Genomic DNA, 27,324 nt, shown 5'->3' with positions numbered 1-27,324 from the left:
TGTGTGTGTGTGTGTGTGTGTGTGTGTGTGTGTGTGTGTGTGTGTGTAGAGGTAGCAGTGTTATCAGCTGGGCTGGTGGTCCTGGGTGTAATAAGAAAACAGGATGATCAAGTTGTGAGGAGCAAGCCAGTATGTAACTTCTGCTACTTTTGCTCTGATTACTGCTGGAGAGCTTCCTGCTATGAGTTTCTACCTCTCTGACTTCTGCTCCAATTTCTGTGCCGGCTTCTCTCAGTGATGGAGTTAAAAGCCGTGAGCTAAATTTTTTTTTCCTTCCCATGTTGCTTGTGGTCATGGTGCTTCATCACTTTGATAGAAACCCTAACTAAAATATAACTGGATTGGATAGAATTAAAGAACTTGCAAGGGGTATATTAATGAAAGCAATCTGCTCTTCTATTTTGGAAGAGTTTAGAACAAGGTGTTCTCAACCTTGATACTGTTGGTAGTTTGGCATGGATGATGCTTTGTGTGGAGAGCTGTATGTGTTCTATACGTGTGGTATCCTTGACATGGGTTTGCCATTAACAATTACTGTCTTTTCCATACCCCCAATTTTGGCACTAAAAATATCCACAGATAATTTAATATATGGCTTGTGGTTGAAAGTGTCTAGTTTAGACTTTCAAGTAAGATACATGTTGCCAGGTGGTTGTGGCTGGCACATACCTTTAATCCCAGCACTTGGGAGGCTGAAGCAGCCATATCTCTGAGTTTGTGGTCATTCTGGTTTACAGAGTGAGTTTCAGGACAGCCAGGGATATACAGAGAAGACCTGTTTCAACCACCCACCCCTAAAAAAGAGACACATGTTTAGGTATTAACTTACTGAGTGGGAAAATCTTTGAGAATGGATATATAACCTTAGCACTCTAAAACTTCTGTAGGGGGGTGAATCCTTATTTTGTTTTAATGGCCAAATTCTATCTGTAATGATTCTTAAGGTTCATTTTACCTTGCATTGGTGTCATCATAGCAGACCTTCTCTGTCACTTGTTTCCCTCATTGCTGTGATATAATACCCAACAGAAGTAGATCAAAGGAGGAAGAATTTCTTTTGGTTTCTAGTTCAGAGGATATAGTCCATTTTGGTAGGGAAATCATGGCAATTGGGGCAGCTCCTTCCTCAGCCAGCAGCTAGACCTTGATACACAGCTTGGTCAGGAAATAGAGGACACTGGAGGGAAGCTCCTCTGAACTGTTGCCCTCCATGGTAACCCCACTTACCACTTCAACTTTTGCCAGCTGTGTGTTTCTTCCTTAGAGGGTCCCCCAGAAGTCCTACCAGCTGGGACAAAATACTAAGAAATGAAGGCCTGTGGTGGACGTACCTCTGACATTAAAAACATATTGCTGATGAAGATTTTGTAGAAATATGTAGAAGATTGTCCTGAATATGTATTTATTCCACGTTGTAGTGCAGAAATTATTTTGGGAAAAATATCCCATAAAAGTCTTATTACTTTGTTTTGTATTTCTAGACTTTTATTCACCAGAATGATATAGAACAAATAACTTAAAATGTCATTTGACTTTCTGATTCTAGGGTTCTAAATAAAATCCCATTTATGTTGCAGATTTTCTCTGCAGATGAGGAAATTAGGCTTAATGCAGCAGCTCTTAAGAAATTTGGTGACAGTTCTGTGTAGAGATCAGGCAAATTGTACACTTACTCATCTGGCAGCCTGCTAGGAGGTACTGTTGTGGGTGTGTAGGTGTTGTAGGTAGTAAGGCTGTTATAAGATTGATTAGATACAGATAAAGAAGGAGGTGAGAGTTAGAAAGGATGTGAGTTAAGAAAATAGTCCTGGCATTTGTATAGGATGTAACAGAAAGGATATGGATTTTGGGTCATCTAATCTGGGCATGGCTTTGAACTTGAGATCTTCCTACCTCTAACTTTATTTATTTAGCATATATGTGTGCTCTATCTGTAGATCACTTGCATGCCAGAAGAGGGCAGCAGATTCCAGTATAGATAGTTGTGAGCCACCATGTGGTTGCTGGGAATTGAAGTCAGAACCTCTGGAAGAGCAGACAGTGCTCTTAACCACTGAGCCATCTCTCCAGCCCGTACCTCTAACCTCTTAATATTAGGATTAGCCTCAGGTTCTCTGTGTTTTTCGCTTGTTTGTTTGTATTACATTTGCTATGACATTCTATTCATCCTTTAAAAAGAAACTTTCCAATTTTTGACAACAGGGCTGAAACTGTTAAGTACCCATGCATAGAAAGATGTCACAAGTTTTCACATGTAGAATCTTAAGCAAAGCCAATTCTAGGAGGCAGAGAAGAGTAGTGGGTTCTAGGGAATGTGTCATAGGTAGGAAGAATGGGGAGATGACGATTAGTACATTTCTAAATTTCTACAAAAGTAATTTTTTTTTTTTGAGATATGTGGTGTAGTCTGGCCTTGAAATCTCAGTCCTCCAGTTGGCTGAGAGTAAATTTTAATTTTTCATAAAGAGAGGTGATAAATACATTAATTTATGGATTTGGTGATTCCATTTATTCATAAATCATAACATTTACTGTGTATCTATAATATATACAACCATAATTTGTTATTTTATAATAAAAATAAGATTGTTTTAACTGTGCCTGTTGGGCTTCACTTTACATCTGTAGGAGCCAAGGTGCTGGTACTCAAGTACATCTTAATGTACTGCTTATACTTGGCCACTTATAATGTCTGGTGCTTCAGAGTGGGCAAAGGGATAAACAAATCAGTTGAGTCAGGAAGCGGCTATTTTCGAGTCCAGTGATTGGAGCCTGGAAGTAAAGTTGGTTTGGAAATTCATTAAGATGAGTTGATAAAGAAGTGGAACATCATTGTGTTATTTGAAATATTTCTGTGAAGGAGAAGAAAGTTGGAATAAGAGAAATTGTTGGGTTAAGTGGTGGGTTTTGCAGTTAGAATGTATAGAAAACCATTTATAAGAGGGGGCTCAATATAATTAAACAAACAAACATACCCAGAAAGTGATACTTAGTATTGTGTTTTAGAATGGTGAAAGTGAATCTTATTGGCAGAAAACACTGAAATTTTAAGTTAAAGAATTTTTATTACATTAATTTGGTATATAGAAGAATAATTTTAGTAGTTATTTTTGGAAGAGTTCAAGTTTTGACACATTAGCTCCAGGATTAATATATATATATATATATATATATATATGTTTATTGGGCTGGAGAGATGGCTCAGAGGGTAAGAGCCCTCACTGGGCTGTTTTTCCAGAGGTCCTGAGTTCAATTTCCAGTGACCACATAGTGGTTCATAACTGTCTGTAATGGGATCCAGTGCCCTCTTCTGCTGTGCAGCTGTACACGCAGACAGACATTGTATACGTAATAAATAAATAAATCAATAAATCTATCTTTTAAAAAATTCAACTTCTTATTGTGTGCATAGCTTGGTATATTTACTTTTCTATTGCTCTGACAAAATACTATGACTGAGGGAAGCTATAAAATAAAGGGCTTAATTAGGCTTATGGTTTCAGAGGGTTAGAGTCTGATAGTGGAGCAAAGTCATGGAAACAGGAACAGCTGAGAGTTCACATCTTGATCCACAAACTAGAGGTGGAGCTAACTCAAAATGGCATTAAGCTTTTGAACCCACAAAGCCTCTGCACCCAGTGACATACTTCCTCCAACAAGGGCATACCTCTTAGTGCTTCCAAACAGCCACCAACTAGAGATAAGTATTTAAACACATGAGCCTTTGGGGCCATTCTCATTCAAACTGCAAGTGGGTTCTAGGTTTTCGGAATGCATAAAAATGGATTGCTAAAAGGCTTATCAGTAGAAAGTGTAGTGAGTAGTTTTGTGGGAGAGGTGAAATGTTAACATTTGATTGATAATTATATTTTAAGAACCACACCCTCCCCCTTTTTTGTGATAGGGTATCACAGTGTAGCTCAGGTTTGAACTCGTGATCCTCTTGCCTGAGCCTTTCAAGTGCTGGGATTACAGGCTTGTACCATTATTTCCAGTGGTGGTAAAAGGAAGTTTAAAAACATTTTTGTTTATAATGGTTGACTTGGAAAAACCAATGATACATTATAGGAATATTATGCTTACATTGACAGAGCTGCTGAGTGTGTAAGGATGTGTGCTTGCTTACTGAGATAGTATTCTTTTAATATACAGTTTTAAAAAGATAGGCCATAGAAAAGAGAAACTTAATTACAATAAATGTTGAAAAAATATCTGACAGATAAAAATTGTTCTCAAACTGTAGGCATGATTGTAAACATGAATCTTGTATATTGAACCTTTGTTGCTTGGAATATGTGGTATAAAGTACAACAGTAATATTTATTATTAAGTAGAATAGGTAACATTTATTAAGCATCCAACCACTCACTTTATTACACAGTGTGTAATAAACATTAAAATTCAGTAGAGACTCTGAAGATATGTAATAATGCCCTTTATTGGGAAATTATTTCTTTTTCCTCATAAAAATACAAATTGGCAGTAGTCAAACTTTTAAAATAAGTTTTGACAAAATAGATCTGATGTTTTCAAATGGAGTTGAAAACTACCAATGCCTGTTACCCTAAGTAACTTGTCAGTATGGCAGTCATACATACCTAGATGATAATTAGTCAGCTGACAAAAGAACAACACAACAATAGTGGTCTAGAATAAGAATGGAAAGCTCTAGGCTTGACCTGGTGGCACACTGCTTTAATCTTAGCACAGAGTCTGTGAGTTAGAGGCCAACCTAGTCTACCTAGTGAGTTCCAGAATCCTGTCAATCTATCTCAACACCTCCCTCCCTGAAGGCAGCTACACCACTGCCTGCCCTAGGCAGCTACACCACTGCCCAGGCAGCTACACCACTGCCCGGCCTAGCTTAACTTGTAACCAAAAGCCTTTAAAGGCACAAGTAGAAGTCTCAGAGTTAATTTATATTGATATTTGTAACCTAATTCAATATATTAAATGGTAGATTAATATCCCTGTGGAGTCTCAGACTCCTTAGTATCTTAATTTGTTTGTAAAATGGTAAGCTGTACCTTTGAATTGACCTGTGATTTTGAACTGAAGCTTGTCAATCTTGTCATTATATTGGTGGGAACAGATACAGAGCTGTCAAAATTAACTTGAACATCTTTATATAAACATGTTAATAATTTATCTCCTGGGGAAAAGATGCTGGATAGTGAAAAGGCTATATTCTGATGAATTTTTAAATACACTGTAGGATTTTGTGCTTTACAGATACCTAGATTTCTGTATGTTAGATTTGTAACTGACTGCAAGTGATTATAGAAACAGGCTTAGAGCAGTTCTTGAAAACAAAGAATATGTCTCCTTAGGTAAAGTGCATATCATGTTAGTAGAGATTAATAAATGCTAGTAGCCTTCTATAGTTCCAGATTCATGAAATGCTGCCTAGAAAACCAAGTATTTAAAATGTTGGAAAATACTTAAAATAGTTATATACCTAAGTAAAGTGCTAAGAAACTAACTACTAAACAGGAAAAAAACAAAACAAAACAAAACAGGAAAGGACAACTTTCTACTGTGAATTATTTCTATATTAGTTGAGAAGTTCTCTTTGCTTTTTTTTTTTTTTTTTTTCTTTTGAAATAAAGTCTCACTCTGTAGCCTATACTGGCCCTGAACTCTGGTGGCTTCTCCTCCTTAAGCCTCAAAAGAGTACTGGGTTTTGGGGTTACACGTATGAGTCATCATGCCTAGCTGGTTCTTTTGCAACAGGATCTGACTCTGAAGTCTAGGTTTGCCTTGAATTCATGGTAGTCTTTCTTTTTTAACCTCCCAAGTGCTGGGATTATAGGTGCTAACCACCACACCAGATAGCTGATGAGTTCTTAATAAGCCTCAGGTGAGACTTAACATTATTGGTCCTGGAGAGACCTTATATTAAAGACTTTATATTAAATCTAATTAGGAATCATTTAATTATCTTAACTCAAGGCTCTGCTCCATGACTCTGGCTGCATTCCTGGACACCAGGGACTACCAGGTAAAGTCTATTCCCCCCCCCCCATTCCCTGCCTGCCAAGTCCTTCTAAAGTATACACAACAGCAGTAAACCACACCCTGTCCCCTCCATTTCATTTCTGGCCCACACCTCTGCCTGCATTCTCGGAGGTCTGCTGGTATCAAGGATACCAAGATGGCCAAAGGCCAGAATAAGAACACAATCAACAAGAGCCAGGGCAATATGACACTACCAGAGCCCAGCGATTTTACTATGGCAAGCCCTGGATATACTAACACAGCCAAAGCACAATAAGAGGACCTTAAATCCAATGTTATAAAGATAATAGAGGCCTTTACAGAGGAAATTAATAAATCCCTTAAAGAAATATGGGAAAATACAATCAAACAGATAAAGGAAATGAATAAAAAGTTCAAGACCTGAAAATAGAAATAGAAGCAATAAAGAAAACACAATCTGAGGGAATCCTAGAGATGGAAAATCTAGGAAGGGGAACAGAAACTATAGATGTAAGCATTACTAACAGAATACAGGACAGAGAGAATCTCAGGTGTAGAAGATACAATAGAAAAAAAATTGATAAAACAGTCAAAGAAAATGTTAAATCTAAACAGTTTCTGGCACAAACCTCTAGGAAATTTGGGATACTATGAAAAGACCAAACCTAAGAATAACAGAAGATTCCCAGCTCAAGGGCCCAGAACATATTTTTAACAAAACCATAGGAGAAAACTTCCCCAACCTTAAGAAAGAGATGCCTATAAACATACAAGAAGCTAACAGAACACCAAATAGATTGGACCAAAAAAGAAAACCCTTTTGCCACATAATAATCAAGATACTAAATGTACAGAACAAAGAAAGGCTATTAAAAGCTTCAAAGGAAGAAGGCCAAAATAAAATATAAAGGCAAACCTATCAGAATTAACACCCAACTTCTCAATAGAGACTGCAAAAGTCAGAAGGACCTGGGCAGATACCTTGCAGTCTCTAAGACGCTAGTCCAGACTTATATACCCAACAAAACTTTCAATCACCATAGATGGAGAAAACAAGATGTTCCATGGCAAAACCACATTTAAACAATATCTGCCCACAACTCTAGCCCTACAGAAGACACTAGAAGGAAAACTCCAATACAAAGTTAACTTCACCCAAGAAAACACAGGAGATAATTTCACATCAGCAAAACCAAAAGAAGGGAAGTGGACATGCATGCCCGTGCATGTGCAAACACACACACACACAACCACCACCAACATCAAAATAACAGGAATTAGCAATCATTGGTCTTTAATCTGTCTCAACATCAATCGACTGAATTCCCCAATAAAAAGATAAAGGCTGTCAAAATGGATGTGAAAACAAGATCATCATTCTGCTGCATACAAGAGACCCATCTCAACATCAAAGATAGATATTACCTCAGAGTAAAGTGCTAGAAAAAAAGATTTTCCAAGCAAACAGACCCAAGAAGCAAGCTGGAGTAACCATTTTAATACCTAGTAAAATAGACATTCAACTAAAGAGATGGGGAAGGCCACTTCATACTAATCAAAGGGAAAAAAAATCACCAAGATGATGTCTCAATTCTGAATATCAATGCCCCAGATGCACTGGTACCCACATTTGTAAAAGAAGCATTACTAACGGTTAATGGGCCCCTCTACATTAATAGTAGGAGACTTAAATAACCCATTCTCACCAATGGACAGGTCACTTAGAAACTAACCAGAGAAACAATGAAACTAACAGATGTTATGACTTAAACGGACCTAAAATATCTACAGAACATTTTGCCCTTTTGCCCAAACACAAAGGAATATGCTTTCTTCCCAGCACCTCATGGAACCTTTTCCAAAATTGAAGACGTACTTGGTCACAAAACAAGTCTCAACAGATACAAGAAAACTGAAATAACCTCCTGTATCTTATCACATTACCAAATATTAAAGCTGGACTTTAACAACAACAGAAACAACAGAAAACCTACAAACTCATGGAAACTGAACAATATTCTACCGAATGACCACTGGTCAAGGAGGAAATAAAGAAAGAAATTAAAGACTTTCTAGAATTCAATGAAAATGAATGCATAGCATACCCAAATTTATGGAACACAATGAAAGCAGTGCTAAAAGGAAAGATCATAGCACTAAGTACCTTCATAAAGAAATTGGAGAGCTCTAATACTAGCAATTTAAAAGCATACCTGAAAGCTCTATAACAAAAAGAAGCAAACACACTCAAGAGGAGCAGACAGCACAAAATAATAAAACTCAGGGCTAAAATTAATAAATTAGAAACACAGAGAACAATACAAAGAATCAGTGAAACCAGAGCTACTTTGAGAAAATCAACAAGATAAGACAAACACTTAGCAAAACTAACTAAAAGGCAGAAAGAGAATATCCAAATTAACAAAATTTAAATGAATGAATGAAATGAATGAAAAAGGGGATATAATAACAGACACTGAGGAAATCCAAGGAACCATTAGTTCTTATTTCAAAAACCTGTATTCCACAAAATTGGAACATATAAATGGATGGATAATTTTCTTGATAGATTTTACTTACCAAAATTAAGTCAGGATCAGGTAAACAATTTAAATAGGCCTATAATCCCTAAGGAAATAGAAGCAGTCATTAAAATTCTCCCAACCAAAAGAAAAAAAAAAGGAAAAAGAAAAAAGTCCAGGAACCAGTTTTAGCTCAGAATTCTACCAGACTCTCAAGAAGAGTAAATACCAACACTTCTCAAATTACTCCACAAAATAAAAACATTTTATGAGGCCACCATACCCTGATACCCATACCACACAAAAACTCAACAACAAAAAAGAATTTCAAACCAATTTTCCTTACGAACTTTGATGCAGAAATACTCAATAAAATACTCGTAAGCCAAATCCAAGAACACATCAAAATCATCAGCCACCATGATTAAGGGCTGATGGATGGTTCAACATAGGAAAATTCATTCATGTAACCCACCATATAAATAAAGTAAAAGGAAAAAAAAGCATGGTAATATCATTAGACACTGAAAAATCCTTTGACAAAATCCAACACCCCTTCATGTTAAAAATCTTGGGAGAGATGAGGGGTAGAAGGCACATTCCTAAACACAATAAAGGCAACATACAGCAAGCCTATAGCCAACATCAAGTTAAATCAGGGACAAGACATGTCTGCCCACTCTCTCCATATCTATTCAATATAGTACTTGAAGTTCTAGCTATAGTAATATAATTAAAGGAGATCAAGGGGATACAAATTGGAAAGGAAAAAGTCAAAGTATCGTTATTCTCAAATGATAGGATAGTATACGTCAGTGACCTCAAATATTCTACCAGATAACTCCTGCAGCTGATAAACACCTTCAGCAAAGTGGCTGGATACAATATTAACTCAAAACAATCGGTGGCCCTCTTTTATACAAATTATAAACCACCTGAGAATGAAATTAGTCAAACATCACCCTTCACAGTTGCCACAGATAATGTAACGTATCTTGGTGTAACTAACCAGGCAATTGAAAGACTTGTACAAAAAAACAAAACAAAACAAAAAAAAACAAAAAACAAAAACAAAACAAAACAAAAAAAACAAAAAAAACTTCAAGTCACAGAAGAAAGAAATTGAAAAAGATACCAGAAGATGGAAAGATCTCTTATGCTTATGGATTGGTAGGATTAACATAGTAAAAATGGCCATTCTGCCAGAAGCAATCTACAGATTCAATGCAATTACCATCAAGATTCCAACACAGTTCTTTACAGATCTTGAAAGAGCAACACTCAACTGCATATGGAAAAACAAAAACTCCAGAATATCCAAAACAATCCTATACAATAAAAGAACTTCTGAAGGCATCTCCATCCCTGATTTCAAGCTGTACCACAGAGCAATAGTAATAAAAACTGCATGATACTGGCATAAAAGCAGATAGGTTGATCACTGGAATTGAATTGAAGACCCAGAAATAAACCCTATGGACACTTGATTTTTGACAAAGAGGCCAAAACCATACAATGGAAAAATGATAGGATCTTCAACAAATGGTGCTGGTCTAACTGTATGTCTGCATGCAGAAGAATGGAAATAGATCTATATTTATCACCTTTTACAAAACCCAAGTCCAAGTAGATCAAAGACCTCAACATAAAACCATATACAGTAAATCTAATAGAAGAGAAAGTGGTGAACAACCTTGAACACATTGGCAAAAGATGTTCCTGAATAGAACCCCAACAGATATTGACACTTAGATCAACAATAAATGGGACCCCAAGAACCTGAAAAGCTTCTGTATGGCAAAGGACACTATCAATAGGACAAAACAGCAACCCACAAAATGGGAAAATATCTCCACCAACCTTACATCTGACAGAAATCTAATATCCAAAATAATTGAAGAACTCAAGAAATTAGACACCAACAAACCAAATAACCCAATTAAAAGTGGGGTACAAAGCTACACAAAGAATTCTTGACAGAGGACTCTAACGGCAGAGAAGCACTAAAGAAATGTTCGGTGTCTTTAGTCCTCAGGGAAATGCAAAATAAAACTATTCTGAAATTCCATCTTATACCATTCAGAATGGCTAAGATTAAAAACTCAAGGAACAGCTCATGATGGCCTGGAAGTGGAACAAGAACGATCCTTCATTGCTGGTGGGAGTGCAAATTTATACAACCACTTTGGAAATCAATTTTGTTGGTTTCTCAGAAAATTGGGAATGGCTCTGCCTCAAGATCCAGCTGTACCACTCCTTGGCCTATACTCAAATGAAGCTTCACCTTACCACAAGGACACTTGCTCAACCATGCTCATAGGAGCCTTATTTGTAACAGCCAGAAACTAGAAACAACCTAGATGTCCCTGAACCAGTGAAGTGGTAGGTTTACGTAATGGAGTATTACTAACCTGTTAAAAACAATGACATCATGAATTTGCAGGCAAATGGAATGAACTAGAAAAGATCATCCTGAGTGGTTTAACCCAGGCTAAGACGGACAGATATGGTATATAAGCACTTTTCAGTGGATATTAGTCCAAAACTACAGAATGGGAAAAGATCTTCACCAACTCTACACCCGACAGAGAACTAATATCACAAATATATAAAGAATTCAAGAATTAGACACCAACAAACCAAATAACCCAGTAAAAATGGGTTGTTGTTATTATTATTTACCACAAACAGACCCAAAGAAGGAAGATAATGGGGGGGGGTGCTTGAATATCACTAAGATGGGGAAATAGATTAGACATGGGTGTGGATGGAATTTTGGTTGGGTGAGGGGATGGGGATGGGAATAGGAGAGATGAGTTGGGGATAGGATGGAGGGGAGAGACTACTGGGATGAGGGTAGGCATCTCTGAGAGGAGCTAGAAACCTAGAACAATGGAAACCCTAGCTAACAATGGAAACCCTATGACGGTAACCCTAGCTAAGACTCCTAGCACTGAGGAATATGGAGCCTGAACCAGCCATCTCCTGTCATTAGGCAAGCCATCTGCTAGAGGGATTGGGACACCAGCTGAGCCACAAAACTTTAGAGCCACAATTTCTTCTTCCAACAAGATGTGCAGGGTTAAAAGCTGGAGCATTGAGGGAAAGGCCAGCTAATGCCTGGCCCAGCTTGAGACCAATTTCATGAGAGGTAGCCCATCCCACACACTGTTAATGATATTTTGTTATACTTGGAGACAGAAGCCCAGCATAAATGTCATCAGACAGGTTTCATCCAGCAACTGATGGAAACTGATGGCAGAGAGCCACAGCCAAACATAAGGTGGAGCTTGGGGAATCCTTTGGAAGAAGAGGAGGAAGGAGTGAAGAAGCTCATAGAGACTCAATTGCCAACCATAGAGCATGCTTGGTAGGGACCTAGGGACTCTGCACATATGTAACAGTTGTGCAGCTTGGTCTTCATGTGAGACTCCTAAAGGAAGAGCAGAGGCTCTCTGATTATATTGCCTTCCTTTGGATTCCTTTCCCCTAACTGGGCTGTCTTGTCTAGCCTCAGTAGATTTACCTAATCTTACTGCAGCTTGATATGCCAAGTGATATCCATGGCAGGCCCCCCCTTTTCTGAGGAGAAGGGAAGGAGTGGTGGGTCAGCCAGGTGAAAGGGAAGGACTGAGAGGAGAGGAGAGAGGGGAAGCTATGATGGGATATAAACTAAAGATCTTAATCAACAAAAAAAAATCAAGGCTAATTTTATGAAGTCAATAATTTAAGAATTAGCTTCCTGTAGCCACATAGATAGTTGGTGCTCTTATTTAGATTATAAGATATAAAAAAGAAAAAAATATAGAATATAATCAGGAATGACACTTCTTACTTTGAAAAATTACGATTATAAAATCTGTTTCAAATACAGTTTTACCAACTGGTAATTATCAGAAAACCAAACTTTTTTTTTCCTACTTTCATTATGATATAAATACAAAGTAAATGACATTATCAATAGTTCGCTGATTTATATAACCCATGGTAGAGTATTTCTTTGTAATAAAACACCGTCTTCCACAAATGGAGAAGATAGCACATTACAATTTCAAGGAAAATTTTATATTAAAAAAATCCAATTTATTTTAGCCTACATTTGAGTTTCATTTAATCCCAAGTAACAAGGAAGTTAACAATCAGTGCTGGAACTTATCTATTACCATTTATTTCTAATAACATTATTTTAAGCTTATATACTATAAATCATGGTTAGTCTGATAAAAACAGGACATGAATTGAGACTGTATTTCTAATGAACAAATGTTCAAGTGTCATCTAGGTAGGAAACGCTTGTAGAGTGTGAACTCTTTCTCTCTATGCTAATTTTCTGGATTTGTTTTAGGACACTTGTAAATAAACTGTAAATTTAGATGATGTTGCAATTACAACATTAAATAATAAGATGTTCAAGTAAGAATGTCCAGAACATACTGCTGTTTTGTATTGATGTTATTTTCTGAAGACTAATAGCTCTGCCTCTTTGAAGGAGTTGGGTTCTATTTTCCTTCTAAACGTTCCTTTACTAATTTTTCCAAAGAGAAGAGATGCTCATCTGCATCTTCTGGCACAAGTTTCCTAATAGAATTTGCAAGTTCAAAAAGATATTCTGTATTTCTTCCACTTGGACCAGATGCATTATAAATTTGTTCAGCAATGTCTTCCAGAGGTGCAGGACCAAGATAGTTAGGATTGTCACACGTTCCAATGTAGAGCAAAACACTGAATGGTTTTGTTGTGGGATCTTTTGGATAAAAAATGACCGTTGATGTTCTATAGCCGCCTTTCTCTCTGAAGTCAAGGTATGTTTTTACTTCCTCTTCTTTTCCTACTGGTAGTTTGTAAGCAACACCCCACACACTGCCCTGTTGAAAATCAAAAGAATACATTGTCAAACTATGTGAGGATATATTATGACCAAGGATATCTTATAAACAACTAAGAAAAACAGTATTTAAAAACCTTCATTCTGAGTAAGTAATTGACTGAGAGGGCTTTTCCATCAAATTCCTATATTAGGTCTTATTGTCCTGTTTATTGATTATTAAGAAGTTCTGTGGAAGAGTGCCACTTGCCGACTAGGAATTACAGCTGCTGGTTTGAAGGTGAGGTGCTTTCAGATGGCTCTCCACGATAAACTGGTGGGAGTGTTTTGTAGCCTAGACTATAATTAATGCCACTAAGGGTTGCCTCTTCTTGTTCTTGAATTATCAGATCAGGACTATGGTTTTGAACAAGGCTGGCCTTGAACTTGTGATTCTTCTGCCTCAGCTTCCTGACAGGCAGGCGGCAGTACTCCTGGTGCTGCTTGATGCTTGTGTTGTATAATTTGTTCAAGTTTAGAGAAACTGAGTACCGTCCATAAAGTTTTGAGTGCTTCAAACTCACTTAAAAATCACAAGTGCTGTTGATAAAGTGAGTTAGAAACTTTTAGCTTTTTACTGAAAAATACTGGATTCCACATAAATTGCAAGAGAGCTTTAAGGATTCTATTTGATTCTTAGTCATAATTTGCTTATATGGAGCCTGTTTCCATTATTATCAAAGAGGATCACAAAAATTCTTAGTCACCAAACTCACTTAGAAAAGTCCTAAAAAGGAGATTTTATACCATTTCATTTGGTTGCATTTTATTGTGTTTTTTGGTCTGATTGTAACTTTCCCACAACCACTAAAAAAACCAAACAACAAACAAAAACCCAAGAAAAACACCTCCATAATAAATACACAAACTGGGCGGTGGGCCATGTTGGCACATGCCTTTAATCCAGGACAGCCAGGACTTCACAGAGAAACCCTGTCTGAACAAACAAAAAACAAAACAAAACCCCCCAAAAAAACTAAAAACAGCCAAACAAATAAAGAACCTCCCAAACCTAGGTCAAACTCATGTTTTATATTTTACAGTTGTGTAGCTTGGTTTTCAGTTTAGGACTTCTAACAGTATGAGTAGGGGATGTCTCTGACTCTTTTACCTGGTTTGGGGACCCTTTTCCTCCTACTGGGTTGCCTCATTCAGCCTTAACATGAGGGAAGCTGCCTAGTTTGGTTGATATCACTGGGAAGCCTGGGCTTTTCTGAAGGGAAATGGAGGAAAAGTGGATTGGTGGAGAGGGGAAGTACATGAAGGAGGTACTGGGAATAGAGGAGGGAGGAGAAACTGGTCAGGATAAAATATCTATCAGAGAATAAAAATAAATAGATAAATGAATAAATAAATAAATAATAGATAAATACCAAAAGGCCAAAATACAAACACAGAAAAGAGTTCTAGACTTAGTTTAATGCAGATTTTCTGTGATGACTAATAAAAATTTCACTGATTATTGAAATACAGAGCTAAGAGTTTAATTAAGTCTATGAAAAAAAAAAATAAGTATACTATACCCCAGGATCTTCAACAAGGGTCACAACTCTTCCAGGCTGTTTTGAAAAAGGTAGAAATAAGTATTTTTTCTTCTGAATTGAAGTTCATTATATAACTAAACATTAACAACTTGTCATAGAATAATAAAGCTCTACTACATCTATCTTAACCACTTTACTTAGGGAGTAGATTAAATCATTGCTAGGCCACACCTCTAATAGATCAGATTCTGTAGGTCTGGAGCCTGATAATAGGTATTTGTAATAGCATGGCAGCTGGCTTAGTGAAACTATTGCATCCATCTTTCAGAACCACTACTAGGACATTCTTAGGTCTCAGTTATGAATGAATGACTGATTTTTTTTTTTTTTTTTTTTGGCCTGTAGCTATGAAGCACCTTTACCTTTGTATTTATGCCAAAGGGTGCTTCAAAGTAGCTGCTTTTATATTCTCATAAATGAATGTCACAGTGATTTAATGAGACGCTAATACTAGACCTCATCACTCCACCTACCGACCTGTCTGCCTATCATTTATTTATGTATTTATTTGTGTGTGTGTGTGTGTGTGTGTGTATAAATTTTTGAGGAAAAGTCTCTTGTAGCCCAGAGTGTCCTCAAACTTGCTATGTAGCTAAGGCTTGGTTTGAACTCCTGGTTTTCCTGCTTCTACCTCTGAAGTGCTAGGATTATAGGCATATCCACCATGCCTGGCTTAGAAATTGTCTACTTTTTTTTTTTTTTTAATTGTTGACTCTTCTTATACAAGACAGACTACCTGGCAGGACTATCATACCCTTAAGTACATTTTAATTAATTAAATTTTAAATAATTAATCAATTGTTCTTTTCAGATAGTTCTTAGTCTATAGTCTGGGCTACCTAGAACTCACTATGTAGCCTTGAATTCCTGGAGAACTTTCTGTCTCTGCCTCCCCAGACTGCTGTTTGTAGCAGAGGGTTCCCCCCTAAGAGAGAGACATTTTAGAAAGATGACTGGAGATTGCATAAAGTTAGATTTGTAAAGCCAGAGATGAGAATTGAGGGAGTGGAGGTGGAGTTTATAGTAGAAGTAGACACTTTTCCTATCTTGAACCTTAGGCTAAAAACAAACAAGACAAAACAAAACAACAAAAAAAGCACAATTGAAGTCAGTGTACAACGAACAACTAAAGTTAGTGGGAATAAGCCATTGAAATGTGCGAGAAATTAGAAATTGAAACCTGTGGCGTGTGGGTAGCAGGTGACTGGTAGGATGGAAGAAGTATTTTGGGAATATCAGGTTGGTAAAATGTACAGTGATTACAATGGAAGGAGGAAGAAATAGAACGATGCAGAATGAAAAATTCGTGCACTGAGGGTGACAATTTTGCATTCCAGCTCATTTCCCCTTCTGCCCAGCTCATCCAGTTCTGGATAGTTTTATCTTTAAAACTTTTGTCTTCTAAAATTATGTGAAGGTACACTATCCCCCCACTAAAATAAGTCCATATTTTAAAAACTATGTGTCTGCGTGGGGTTATATGCATATGAGGCTAGAAGAGGACATCAGATCCCCTGGGAGCCAGAGTTACAGATAGTTGTGTGCTGCCCATTGTAGGTCTTGGGAAATGAACTTGGGTTCTCTGCAAGAACAGTATGAGTTCTTAACTTCAGAGCCATCTCTTCACTCCAATTTGGTTCTTTTTCTATCATCCAGTCATCTCCTTAAAGATTTCTCTGCCTGCCTCTGATTTTGCTTCTTCCTACTCTAGGGAGAGCCAAGAATAGCTTTCTAGCTTTAAATCTTTCAAGATTGTGATATTCTACAGAATACAACCAACAAAAGTGCTTTGCTAAACTACAAACCCCATTCCTTCCCACCTTTCTCATTGAGTTATACTGACTTACTTAAAACTCTTATTTATAACTCTTACAGTCATGTCTTTAAACATTTTTGAAAAGCAGTGTATGTTTGTAAATGTTTTCTTTGATAAGCAATGAAACTGAAGAAAGGGTTCTTTCCTTATTTTAAGACAGGGTTTTATGTAGCCCAAGCTGGCCTGGTATTTGCTCTGTAGCTGAAGATGGCCTAGAACTACCTTCTGATATTCCACCTCTTATCTCTTGAAGTAGGAGTAAAGTTCCCCCACACCCTAGTTTATGTGGTAGTAGAGATTAATATTAGCTGAGCTACAAGCTGCCCTTTTCATTTCCTTCTTTATTTTTGAGACAAAACAGGGTCTTGCTGTGTAGCACAGGCTGGCCCCAGTGTGGCAATCCTCTTACCTCAGCCTCCTCAGTTCAGTGATTACAAGTGTGCATCACCATTCATGGCTAAGAAGAGGTCTTTTAAACTGAATAGGATTGGAAGATGTTTTATTATTGTCAGAATTGGTGTTTTTATTAGGTGATGAGGAATGCTTTTAATCTAGGAAAGTTAAGGATTTAGTAAATGTTCCTGATTTTTTCAAATTAAAATGATACCTTTGCCAGGTGTGGTGGTCTACACCTGTACTCTAGAGTACTTGGGAGGTGGAGGCAGGAGTATCAGAAATTCATAGTCATGTTAACTATATACCAAGTTCAAAGCAGCCTGAGCTATACAAGATCCTGTATCAAACAAAACAAAATAAACAAGCTTCCTGTTTTGCAGTTATAACTTTGGAGAAAATCTCCTTAAGTCAAATCTTTACTTTGTTGAGAAACAATCATTTTTGTGATAAATATATATTCAAGTAAATTTAGGAGTGAGGTATGGAGGCACAGGCCTTTAATCCCTGCACTCTGGGAGGCAGAGGAGGTTGTATATCTGTGAGTTTGAGGTCAGCTTGGTCTACATAGTGATTTCCAGGCCAGCCAGGAATGTGTAGTGAGACTCTTGTCTCTAAAAACAAAAAAACAAAAACTTAGAAAGAAATTAAAGTCTAATGAAGAAAAGTCAAACACTATTTTCTCTGCTACACTATGTGTGAATAAGCTTGTATATATCTACCTTTCTTATTAACTAATTTACTGGGTACACCCTGCTGTAAAAAAACAGTATATCCTAAGAAGTATCATTCTAAGTTGCTGAATAGTTCTGTAGGCTTTTTTATTCTTGTCCAGATGGTTAACACTTAGACAAATGTGAATTCCAATGTGAAGTCAAGTAATGATGTTTTGTCTAGTTCTTAAAAAGAATACTTTATTTGGAACATAATTAGTACAAGGTATTTCCTTTCATGTTCAAGGATGGAATTTTTTGAAATGAAAGGTGTAAAACTATTAGCCAATGGAGTTCCTTGCTCTAGATTTCCTTTCTTAAGTCTCAGTAGGCTAAAGTATGAAGAAACATTGGTGTATTATTTTTTTACATTTATTTACTTTATGTGGCGCAGCTGTGCCATGGCTTGTGCATGGAGGTCAGAGGATACCTTGTAGGAGTCAGTTTTGTCGTTTGCTTGAGGAGACACATCACTGGCCTTATTTATTAAAAATGTTTCTTTTTAAGAACCATGGGACCCTGCCACCTCCCAGACAGGGTTTCAGTATGTACCTCTGGCCTCAATTCACAGAGATCCACTGGCCTCTGCCTCCTGAATGCTGGAACTAAAGTCATGTACTACTATGCAGGCTCTCTGGCCCTACTTTTAAAAGTGATACATAGAACCAAAACCAAACAGCTCCTTCATCCCCAAGAAAACCCATGGACTTTTGAAGAACTAGTGTATTGATTAGACAATTTCTTACCAGCAGTCTGCTTGGCAGTACACATATTATGTAAGAAACATATATTAAAACTGATGTCTTGAATATTGTTGTATAATTGTCTTGAATTCTTGGTTATGATGTTTCTGTTGGCTGTAAATAAACATTCGCCCTCAGTTTTGGGTTCCAGCAGGTCAGGAAAGTCTACCTTAATTCTTAATTGACAAACTTAGAATGGTTCTAACTCAGATGCTTTTCATGTGTCTTTTAGCAGGTACAAACTATTTCAGAATCTTGGTCTTTTCCTTCCAAGAATCTCTTCTGATATCTGGCTTCCAGCATTTTAGAATATTGTACTTTGGAGTATTTTTAAAAATGGTGCTGGGACTTGAACTCAGGGCCATGTGCTAGGCAGGAACTCTACTACTTAAGTATATCCCAACCCCCTTTTTAATTTCTGAGTTTCAGGTCCAAGCAGGTCTTGAATTTGTGACCCTCTTTGGGATTACAGACTTAAACCAGCAGGCTAGGCTAATTTTGAGAGTATTTTAGAGAACATATAAGCATTCAAAATGAAGTACTACAAAGGTTAGAAGTTAGCCAAACAAATTACTAGTTACTGCATACTTGTTTTATTTTTTTCAGATTAGTTGTTTTGAAGCCAGTGCAAAGCTGTGAGCTGCTTCTAATTCTCTGAACCCCTACTGAGATGAATGCCTTATGTGACCGACTGAAAATAGATAAAATGATTTGTATTTTACATTAATAATCCAAGAGCACTCTGGAGAAGGAACCATGAAAGAGTAACGTAGATTTTTGTACTGTTTTACTCATAACGAACTGCAAACCTTACATAACTTATATCTCCCAATCAAAATAATCACCATGGGCATAAAAATTGGAAATAACTTTGTAAACTAGTTCTTTTGTGATCTTAGGCATCTTTAAACTAAAACATTAAAAAAAATAAATTGGAAATTTTTGATCACATGTAAATTCAAAGTAGTAAACAACTGGCATATTGCGGGCATATCAACGAATTTACATATTGATCATGTGTTGACATGAAAATTCATCTTTATTAATTTTGGGGGGTTGGCAAGACAAGGGCTGCCCCAGGTACTTCAGCCTTGTGCGAGCTTGCGTGCCTGTGCCTTCTCCTTTAGAAACTAACTGCTCGTCCAGTCATGGTGGAACCCACCATTAAATCCCAGGACTTGGGAGGCAGAGGCAGGCAATCCCAGGGAGTTCAAGGCCATCCTGGTCTACAAAACGAGTTCCAGAGGGCACACGAGAAATCCTGTCTCGAAAAACCAAAAACAAAAACAATATCAAAACCCCCAAACCAAACCTAACTGCTGGCTTCTGAAAAGGTCTCAAGGTGACCGTCCTGGAGAGAGAGGCGAGGACAGGTGGCCAACGAAGTTGCGGAGAGCGTTATTCTATGCCAGTGCTCTGCCTCGTAGCTAGGTGTGCGGGCACTGGCTCCTTACCTTGCCGGGGACCCCGCGGTGGTCAGTGCTGCCTTGCCAGAAGCGCCTGCTATAGTTTGTGATGTAACCAACCAGCTTGTCCTGGTAGGGGAAGTCCACCTTCCAAATGAGGGACCCGTAACCAAACACCCACATCTTTCCGGACCCTGGCCAGCTTCCGGGCTTCAGAACGGGACTGCCGCCAGGGGAGTAACCGGCTGCAGGGGCGGCGGCAGGCGTGCTGGCTACTGCCGGGGTTCAGCGCAAAGCACACTGGGTTGCAGTCTCCAGGAACGTTTTTTTCCAGAGCTTCTGTGGTGCAAGGGGGGTAGGAGTCAGGGGACTACATTACCCACAATTCTTCAGAAATTTGCGACATTGTAGTTGGAGCAGCAGCCCTCCCCCTCTTTTCTTGCGAGATTAGAGAGAGGAGAAAAGGCAGGACCCCTGGCTGGAACTGGTACTCTCTTATAGGCACCGCAGTCGGCACATAGGCACTTTGTTGTGTTTTGAAAATTGGCTAGCTGCCGACGTTTAACAGCCTGAGTAGCAGATCCTGGAAGTATAATCACCATATGACCAAAACCTCTTCCCTTTGCCTTTCAAATAGAAGCAGAAAATTAGCAACACCAGTTTTATGCCTGTGAAAGAGCAACTAGAACACTGGATGAAAAAAAGAAATAAAAAGGAAAAGAACATGACTGCTTCTAGGTATGGGGGAGGAGAGAATTTGTTACAGGTAAAAGGGAGGCATAGAATCAGAGATATCTGGGAGAGCCTAGAGTGGACAAGACCAAACTGAGCTGTGCAATGTGAGGCGAGTAGTGAGGGAAAGAGGAGAGGAAAGTGGGGAGCCAGTGCAGCAGCCAGGAGGCTCGAAGAGGAATAGATGAAAGAGACCAGGTATCCGAAATGGTGGGATTATATAGGTAAGGGCAACTCACCCTCTGAGTTGGAGAGGTTTAGGGTAGGGGACGGAGTATGCCAGCCAGGAGGGCCCTGTAACAGATAGGGACTACGGGATGTAGGGAGAACCTGGCGGCCAGTGTTGGCTTTGATATTAAATGGGCTCCTCAGCCGTTTGTCCCAGTGCTGAAACCTAACATGTATTTAAACTGCCAAAAAGAGTCATGTTCATACTTAATGTTCTCTGCGGCTCAGAGAAGAGCAGGTGTGCTGACACATTACTTACAGTCCTTCATTGGTTTCTATAATGCTGTCTCTAGAGTTCCTTTCGCAGATGAATGGGTACTGTTTTGTTTGGTAACAGGAAACTTGGAGGATGATGTATATTCTTTAATGAGTCCATATTATTTTGGATTGTTGAGTGTTCTTATATTTAGTTTCAAATGTTTTTTTCCCCTGGATTTCATTCTTAACTCTTATGTTTTTCATTGCTTCCCTTTCAGGTAGTTCTAAACTATGGCAGGACAGCTTAAAATTTAGATAAACATTGGTAGGAAAATCTATAGAATCATGGGTAACTTGGGAAACCTGTTTTCTTAGTCTTGCTTTGGGCTGTGTTCTTTTTTTTTTTTTTTTTTTGTATTCTTAAGAGTGTAGTATATTATGTATTTGAATTGCTCAGAAATTGAAAATTAAGTGATACGTACATACTTTCCCCTACAAAGACCCAAAACTCCCCTGGCATTTGACATAATCTTGCCAGGAGCTGATGTGAGGGCCATCTGGGGTAAGCTGGAGCTCAGGCTGTGTGTCATGACAGTTTCTTCAATGGTCTCACGTGCGATATGAAACAGGGCCACTGTGATGTGCTGATCTAGTTCAGTTTTGTTTTTACTGACCGTAGTATTGTCTTTCTGCCTTGCTTTATAGACTGACTGAGCAAAAGGATGAATTTTACGGAGGCTTACTCAGATACATGCTCTGCGGTTGGACTTGCTACCAGAGAAGGAAATGTTAAAATTTTAAGGAAACTGCTCAGAAAAGGTCGAAGTGTGGATGTTGCTGATAACAGGGGATGGACGCCAATTCATGAAGCAGCTTATCACAACTCTGTAGAGTGCTTGCAGATGTTAATTCACACAGGTAAAGTAAAGGCAAGTTGTGGGGCTGTCTATAATAACTAAAATCAGAAAATAAGATTGTAATCATTGGTAGTATTTGTTTCCTTTTCTGTAATCCTCTCTCTCCTATTAAGGATGGTAAGATTTCTGCCTTGGCTGGTATTCCATCTAGACATCTATAAATACTGCCCTTTATACCGGAAGTGTTTGTACTTTATTTATTTTACATTTATTTACATACTTACTTAATTTGTTTGTGTGAGGCATACATGTACTGTGGTACGCCTGTGGAGGTTAGAGGACATATTGAGGGAGCTAGTTTTCCCCCTCTATCATGTGGGTTCTGGGGGTTAAACTTCGGTTATCAGGTTTAGCAGCAAGTGTCCTTACCCTTTAAGCCATCTCACTGGCCTCTTTATTTTTGATTTTGTTTCTCTTTTGTGACAGGGTCTTACTGTGGCTCTGGCTAGCCTGGGACTCAGAGATTTGCTTGCCGGTTCCTCCCGAGTGCTGTGATTAAAAGCATGTGCCACCATGCCCAGGCTCTTTGTTTATTTTTATTCATTATGTAGGTGATATGGCAGGGTAGCATGCTGCTTTAATTTCAGCTTTGGGAATTACTCACGATATGTATTCTTCTTTCACCCAGAAAAGGAAATAAAGCAGCAGGGACAGTGCTACTAGAGTTTTACTTGGATTAATCTTGTTAAACATTAAAATATTTATGAGTGTGAGTCACCTGCTTGCATGTATGTATGCACACCATGTGCATACCTGGTGCCCTTGGTGGTCAAAAGAGAAGGATGGAGCCCATGGAGCCGGAGTCACAGACTGTTGGAAGCCGTTGTGTTGTTGGTGAAAACCAAACCTGGGTTCTCTTCAAGAACAACAAGTTCTCTTAACCACTGAACCATTTCTCCAACCTCCAATCTTAAAAAAAAGAAAAAGAAAAGAAACAGAAAAAGAAAAAGAAGAAAGAAAAAAAACAAAGATTTAAACAAGGACTTTTCGCCAGTGTGAAGGCTCACACCTGTAATCCCAGCACTCAGGGAGGCAGAGGCAGGTGGATCTCTTTGAGTTCAAGGCCAGCCTAGTCTACAAAGTGAGTCCAGGACAGCCAAAGCTACACAGAGAAACCCTGTCTTGAAAAAAACAAACAAACAAAAATACTTTTCATTTGAGAAATTTTCCAATTACTTGGAGTTTATATTTGTAGTATAGCATATACCAGAGTACCAGCCTTTATAGTTCTTGTGTTGTTGTTAGGAGAGATAGATAATACATAGATAAAAGCCATTAAGCAGGATTGTTTCATTTTTGAGAAAATAAAAAGTAAAGCAGGAATGGATGGAGAGTGATGGTATGATATTGCACATATTTTTATAATTTTGCATACTGAATGCTCGAAGCTTGAACTCTATTTGGCATAGCAGCCTGCTGGCAGACATGGTGCTGGAGGAGCTGAGAGTTTTACATCTGGATCCTCAGCAGGAGACTGTTCCACACTGAGCACAGTGTGAGCAGAGGAGACCTCTAAGCCTACCCCACAGTGACACACAAGACCACACTTCCTAATAGTCCTGCTCCCTATGGACTAGACATTCAGACCCATGAGCCTGGGGCAGCAGGGGTGTGGGGGTCGGGAGCATACCTATTCAAACCACCACCACCACAACCTAAAAATATATAAATTACACACTGACACACATACCCCATCCATTCATTATGTATTATCTCTCTGTCTGTCTCACAATTTATTTGGAAAAGCCTAAACTTTTTTAGATATATACATAAAAAGAAGTAGGTATTTTCTCGCTGAACCTGCATGTTGTTGATTGAGCTTGACTAGATGGCCAGTGAGCCAGGAAGCTTCATGTCTTTGCCTCCCAGTACTAGGATAACATGTTCATATTGTAGAACCAGCTTTTATGTGGGTACTGAAGGTTAAATTTACACCTTCATGCTTATGTAGCACTTTATTTAATGAGCCACTTCCTCAACCATGTAAATTTTTTTACTCTCTGCTTTACATTCTAGGTAAGCACTTTACTACTGAAACTGTATTCTCAGCTCTCTCTCTCTCTCTCTCTCTCTCTCTCTCAGTTGTTGTTTTTATTTGTTTGTTTTTGACACAAGGTCTCTCTATTTAGTCCTGACTATCCTGGAACTTACTGTATAGATCTGGCTGGCATTCAACTCACAGAGATCTGCCTGCTTCTGCCTTCTGAGTGCTGAGATTAAAAAAGTGCACCATCATGCCCAACCTCTAGCCCTACTTTTTACAGTGATACATAAAACAAAGTATTTTATGTGGTGTTTCAAAATGTGTGCACACACACACACACATACATACATATACACATATATATTATAGTATTTAAATTAGATTAAACATATGTATTACTTGTGGTGGTTTGAATAGGTATGGCCCTTATAGATTCATGTGTTTGAATGCTTGGCCATAGGGCATGGAACTCTTAGGTGTGGCCTTGTTAGAGGATGTGTTTCACTGTGGAGGCGGGGCTTTGAGGTCTTAAATACTCAAGCCACACTCAGTATGAAACAGTCTCCTGGTTGCTTTCTCATCAACACTTAACTCAGCTCCCCCAGTGCCATGTCTGCCTGCACGCTGCCATGCTTTGCGCCATGAGGTAATTGATAAAACTTCTGAAAGTGTAAGCTAGCCCCAAATTAAATGTTTTCCTTTATAAGAGTTGCCTTGGTCATCGTGTCTCTTCACAGCAATGAAACCCTAACTAAGATATTGCTTTAACATTTCTTTATGGTAAAAGCATTCAGAATCTTTCAAAGGTTTTTTTATTTGTAGGTAAGGTGTGTCTGTGTGAGGGGATGTCACATGTATGAGATGCCAGTGAATCCAGGAGAGGGTGTCAGGTTCCCTGGAGTTGGCATCTCAGTTCATTGTGAGCTGCCTGATTTATGTGTGTTCTCTGTGTAGGGAACCGCATATGAATGTGTATACTCACAGAGGCTAGTAGAAAACACTGGGTCTCCTGGGGCTGGTGGTTGTATGCTGCCTGATGTAGGTACTGGGAACTAAACTTAGATCTTCTGTAAGAGCAGTGTGCTCTTAACCCCTGAGCTATGTATTTAGCCTCTGACCTTACTTTTTGAGTCATAGTCTCTCACTGACCTTGGAGCTTATTGATTAGGCTAGGCTGTTTGGCCAGTGAGTTTCAGAGCGAATGCTGTGGGGGACAGGGAGACATCAGTGCTGGGATTCAAACTTGGTCCTCATGGTTGTGTAGCAGATGCTTTTACTGACAGAGCCCAGTTCCCAGTGCCAAAATGGCTTCTTCTATGCTGAATATGAATGACAGAGGCCCAGGAATATGGATTTAAGTGATACTCAGTAACATGTTTCTATATGGAAGTGGTTTCATGTTAAGTTTGAAGATTCTATGAGGTTGATGGACTGACAAAACATTGTCATTGTGGATCTGTATCCCCCACATCTGTATCTGAGCTAGTATTCTTTTAGCTATTAAGTAAAAGTAGTCTATTAATATAATAGGCTATTAGCTTCTAGCAACTCAAAGCTAAGGGTGTTATCAGTTAACATGTTAAGCCTGTAGACAGCATTTTCCATTTTTCTATATTCCAATCTGAGTCCTCCTTTAAGTTATTGTTGAATCTGTTCGTGTGTTCACATGTCGGCATGTGTGTGATGATGTATGTTTGAGAGGGTGAGTGTGCCATGGTGCATGCATGGCAGTAGACATATTTGTGAATTTGCTTCTCTTTTTCTACCTTTACATGGGTTCTCAAGATTGAACAGGGTCTTCAGGCTTATGTGGCAAGTGTTTTTGACCACTGAGCCATCTCACCGAAAACTCCATCTCCGATGCTTTGGAGACTTTACTAAATTTATAGCAACTTTTTCAGTATGTAAATAACATAATGATTACATACCTACTTGTGTTTGTTTCATAATATTCAAACTGTACTTATTATCCCATTGAGTCCCACTGAGGGTTAGGCCAGTTAAATGTTTTTTTCTTGTTTCATGATTATTGAGCCTGAGCCATAAAAAGTTTAAAGCGCTTGCCTAGAGTGTAATCCAAATTATAACTGGCAAAGCCAGGATTATAGCCTAACTTTTATAATTCCAAATTTTCTAATTATGAATATTAACTTCCTGAACTTGTGTTTCTGTTTGCTTTGTTTTTTTTTTCTTTTCTTTTTCATTAAAACCTTTATCCAAGTTACTGTCCAAACAATTCTTTATAATGTTCTACTTACTTAGCACAAGGAACATCACAGGCTAACACTGACTGGTTGCTAAAGGCACTCTACTTGGGCCGCTTTGTACAACCTCATTTTCCTCTTACATTCTGCTAAAAGGACAGCAACTCAAGGTGCAGAGGGAAGGACACAATGCTAGGGTCTGGGAGCTGAGTCTGGATCTAGTGTAGTAGAGATCCAAATTCATTATCAAGATGGTAAATTCTGTTCCATTTGCAGTAAGTGAGCTCAAGTTGTTTCAACTTGAAGTTTTAGGCTGAAGAGTCATCAGTTTCCAAAGGAATGGGTATTCTTCCTTGAATAAAAGGCAAACGCCAACCAAGGGTTGGAGTTTATCTACCAGTTCCAAGTCTTCTAACCCTGACTTCATTTTTTACTTCCCTCACTAGAGAAGCTGCTTTGCAGAAGAAAACTAGAATCATAATGAGTTTCTTTGTATAGAGATCCAGAATTTCATGCTTTCAAAACAAGTGAGATTTCCCAAAGGAAATGAAAGTTATCCAGTTGTTTTTCTTTTAGTTTTGTGCCATTGATTCTTCCATGAAATTCTGAAATGCTGGCTCTTCATGGCTTTCCTCTGTAACTTTGTGATCAGTGTTATGAATGTCACTGTCAGCATCTTCATCTTTTTCATCCAAGGTTCGTTGAGTGAAGATCAAGTTTTGAAGGTTCTTGTACAGGAGCTAGTTTCATGCAGTCTATTCATGTAGTCCGAGGCTACAGAGCCCTTTCTTTCTAAAGGCATGCTGGTTGCTCTTTCTGCTGTTCACTGTGCATTTGCCAGTGAACTTTAGTATCATTTACTACAACTTATTCACTTTGTATCCCAGCTGTAGCTCCCTCCCTTATCTCCTCCCAATCCCATCCTCCCTCCTTCTTCCCCTGTGCTCTTCCTCTAGTCCACTGATAGAGGTGGTCCTCTTCCCTTTCTATTGGACCCTAGCCTATCAGGTCTCATCAGGACTGGTTGCATTGTCTTCCTCTATGGCCTGGCAAGGCTGCACCCTTAGTGTCAGAGAGCCTG

At 38.5% G+C, this 27,324-nt stretch overlaps 2 protein-coding genes across 3 annotated transcripts in view; one reads left to right on the top strand and one right to left on the bottom strand.

Annotated features, from left to right (window-relative positions):
- Nucleotides 1-27,324, top strand: part of Asb3 (ankyrin repeat and SOCS box containing 3) — a 65,829-nt gene that overhangs the window by 5,033 nt on the left and 33,472 nt on the right. Inside the window, exon 2 of the mRNA XM_055628747.1 lies at nucleotides 21,844-22,056. Coding sequence (XP_055484722.1) covers nucleotides 21,861-22,056 — 196 coding nt within the window. The 5' untranslated portion in view covers nucleotides 21,844-21,860. The remainder of the gene's footprint in view (nucleotides 1-21,843; nucleotides 22,057-27,324) is intronic.
- Nucleotides 12,379-20,273, bottom strand: Chac2 (ChaC glutathione specific gamma-glutamylcyclotransferase 2). Of its 2 annotated transcripts, XM_055629071.1 has the most exons (3): nucleotides 20,029-20,273; nucleotides 14,889-14,924; nucleotides 12,383-13,366 (listed from the first exon to the last, which is right to left on the bottom strand). In XM_055629071.1, the coding sequence occupies exons 1-3, from the start codon at nucleotides 20,161-20,163 to the stop codon at nucleotides 13,001-13,003; spliced, it is 537 nt and encodes a 178-aa protein (XP_055485046.1). In that variant the 5' UTR covers nucleotides 20,164-20,273; the 3' UTR covers nucleotides 12,383-13,000. The 2 variants fall into 2 exon arrangements, with proteins under 2 accessions (XP_055485047.1, XP_055485046.1); XM_055629072.1 differs by lacking the exon at nucleotides 14,889-14,924 and having other exon boundaries at nucleotides 12,379-13,366.

Source organism: Psammomys obesus, unplaced genomic scaffold, assembly GCF_907164565.1.
Source record: "Psammomys obesus unplaced genomic scaffold, mPsaObe1.curated_primary_1811, whole genome shotgun sequence".
Taxonomy (NCBI): Eukaryota; Metazoa; Chordata; class Mammalia; order Rodentia; family Muridae; genus Psammomys; species Psammomys obesus.
The sequence above is the reverse complement of the archived record's forward strand: the minus strand, read 5'-3'. Positions and strand labels throughout refer to the sequence as shown.

Excerpts from the sequence above, each read along its gene's own strand:
- Chac2 (XM_055629071.1), bottom strand. The coding sequence starts at position 20,163 with ATGTGGGTGTTTGGTTACGGGTCCCTCATTTGGAAGGTGGACTTCCCC. Across the intron at positions 14,925-20,028 it reads ACCGCGGGGTCCCCGGCAAG|CCTGGAAGAGTTGTGACCCT; the intron begins GTAAGGAGCCAG and ends TTTTCAAAACAG. Across the intron at positions 13,367-14,888 it reads CCCTTGTTGAAGATCCTGGG|GGCAGTGTGTGGGGTGTTGC; the intron begins GTATAGTATACT and ends GATTTTCAACAG.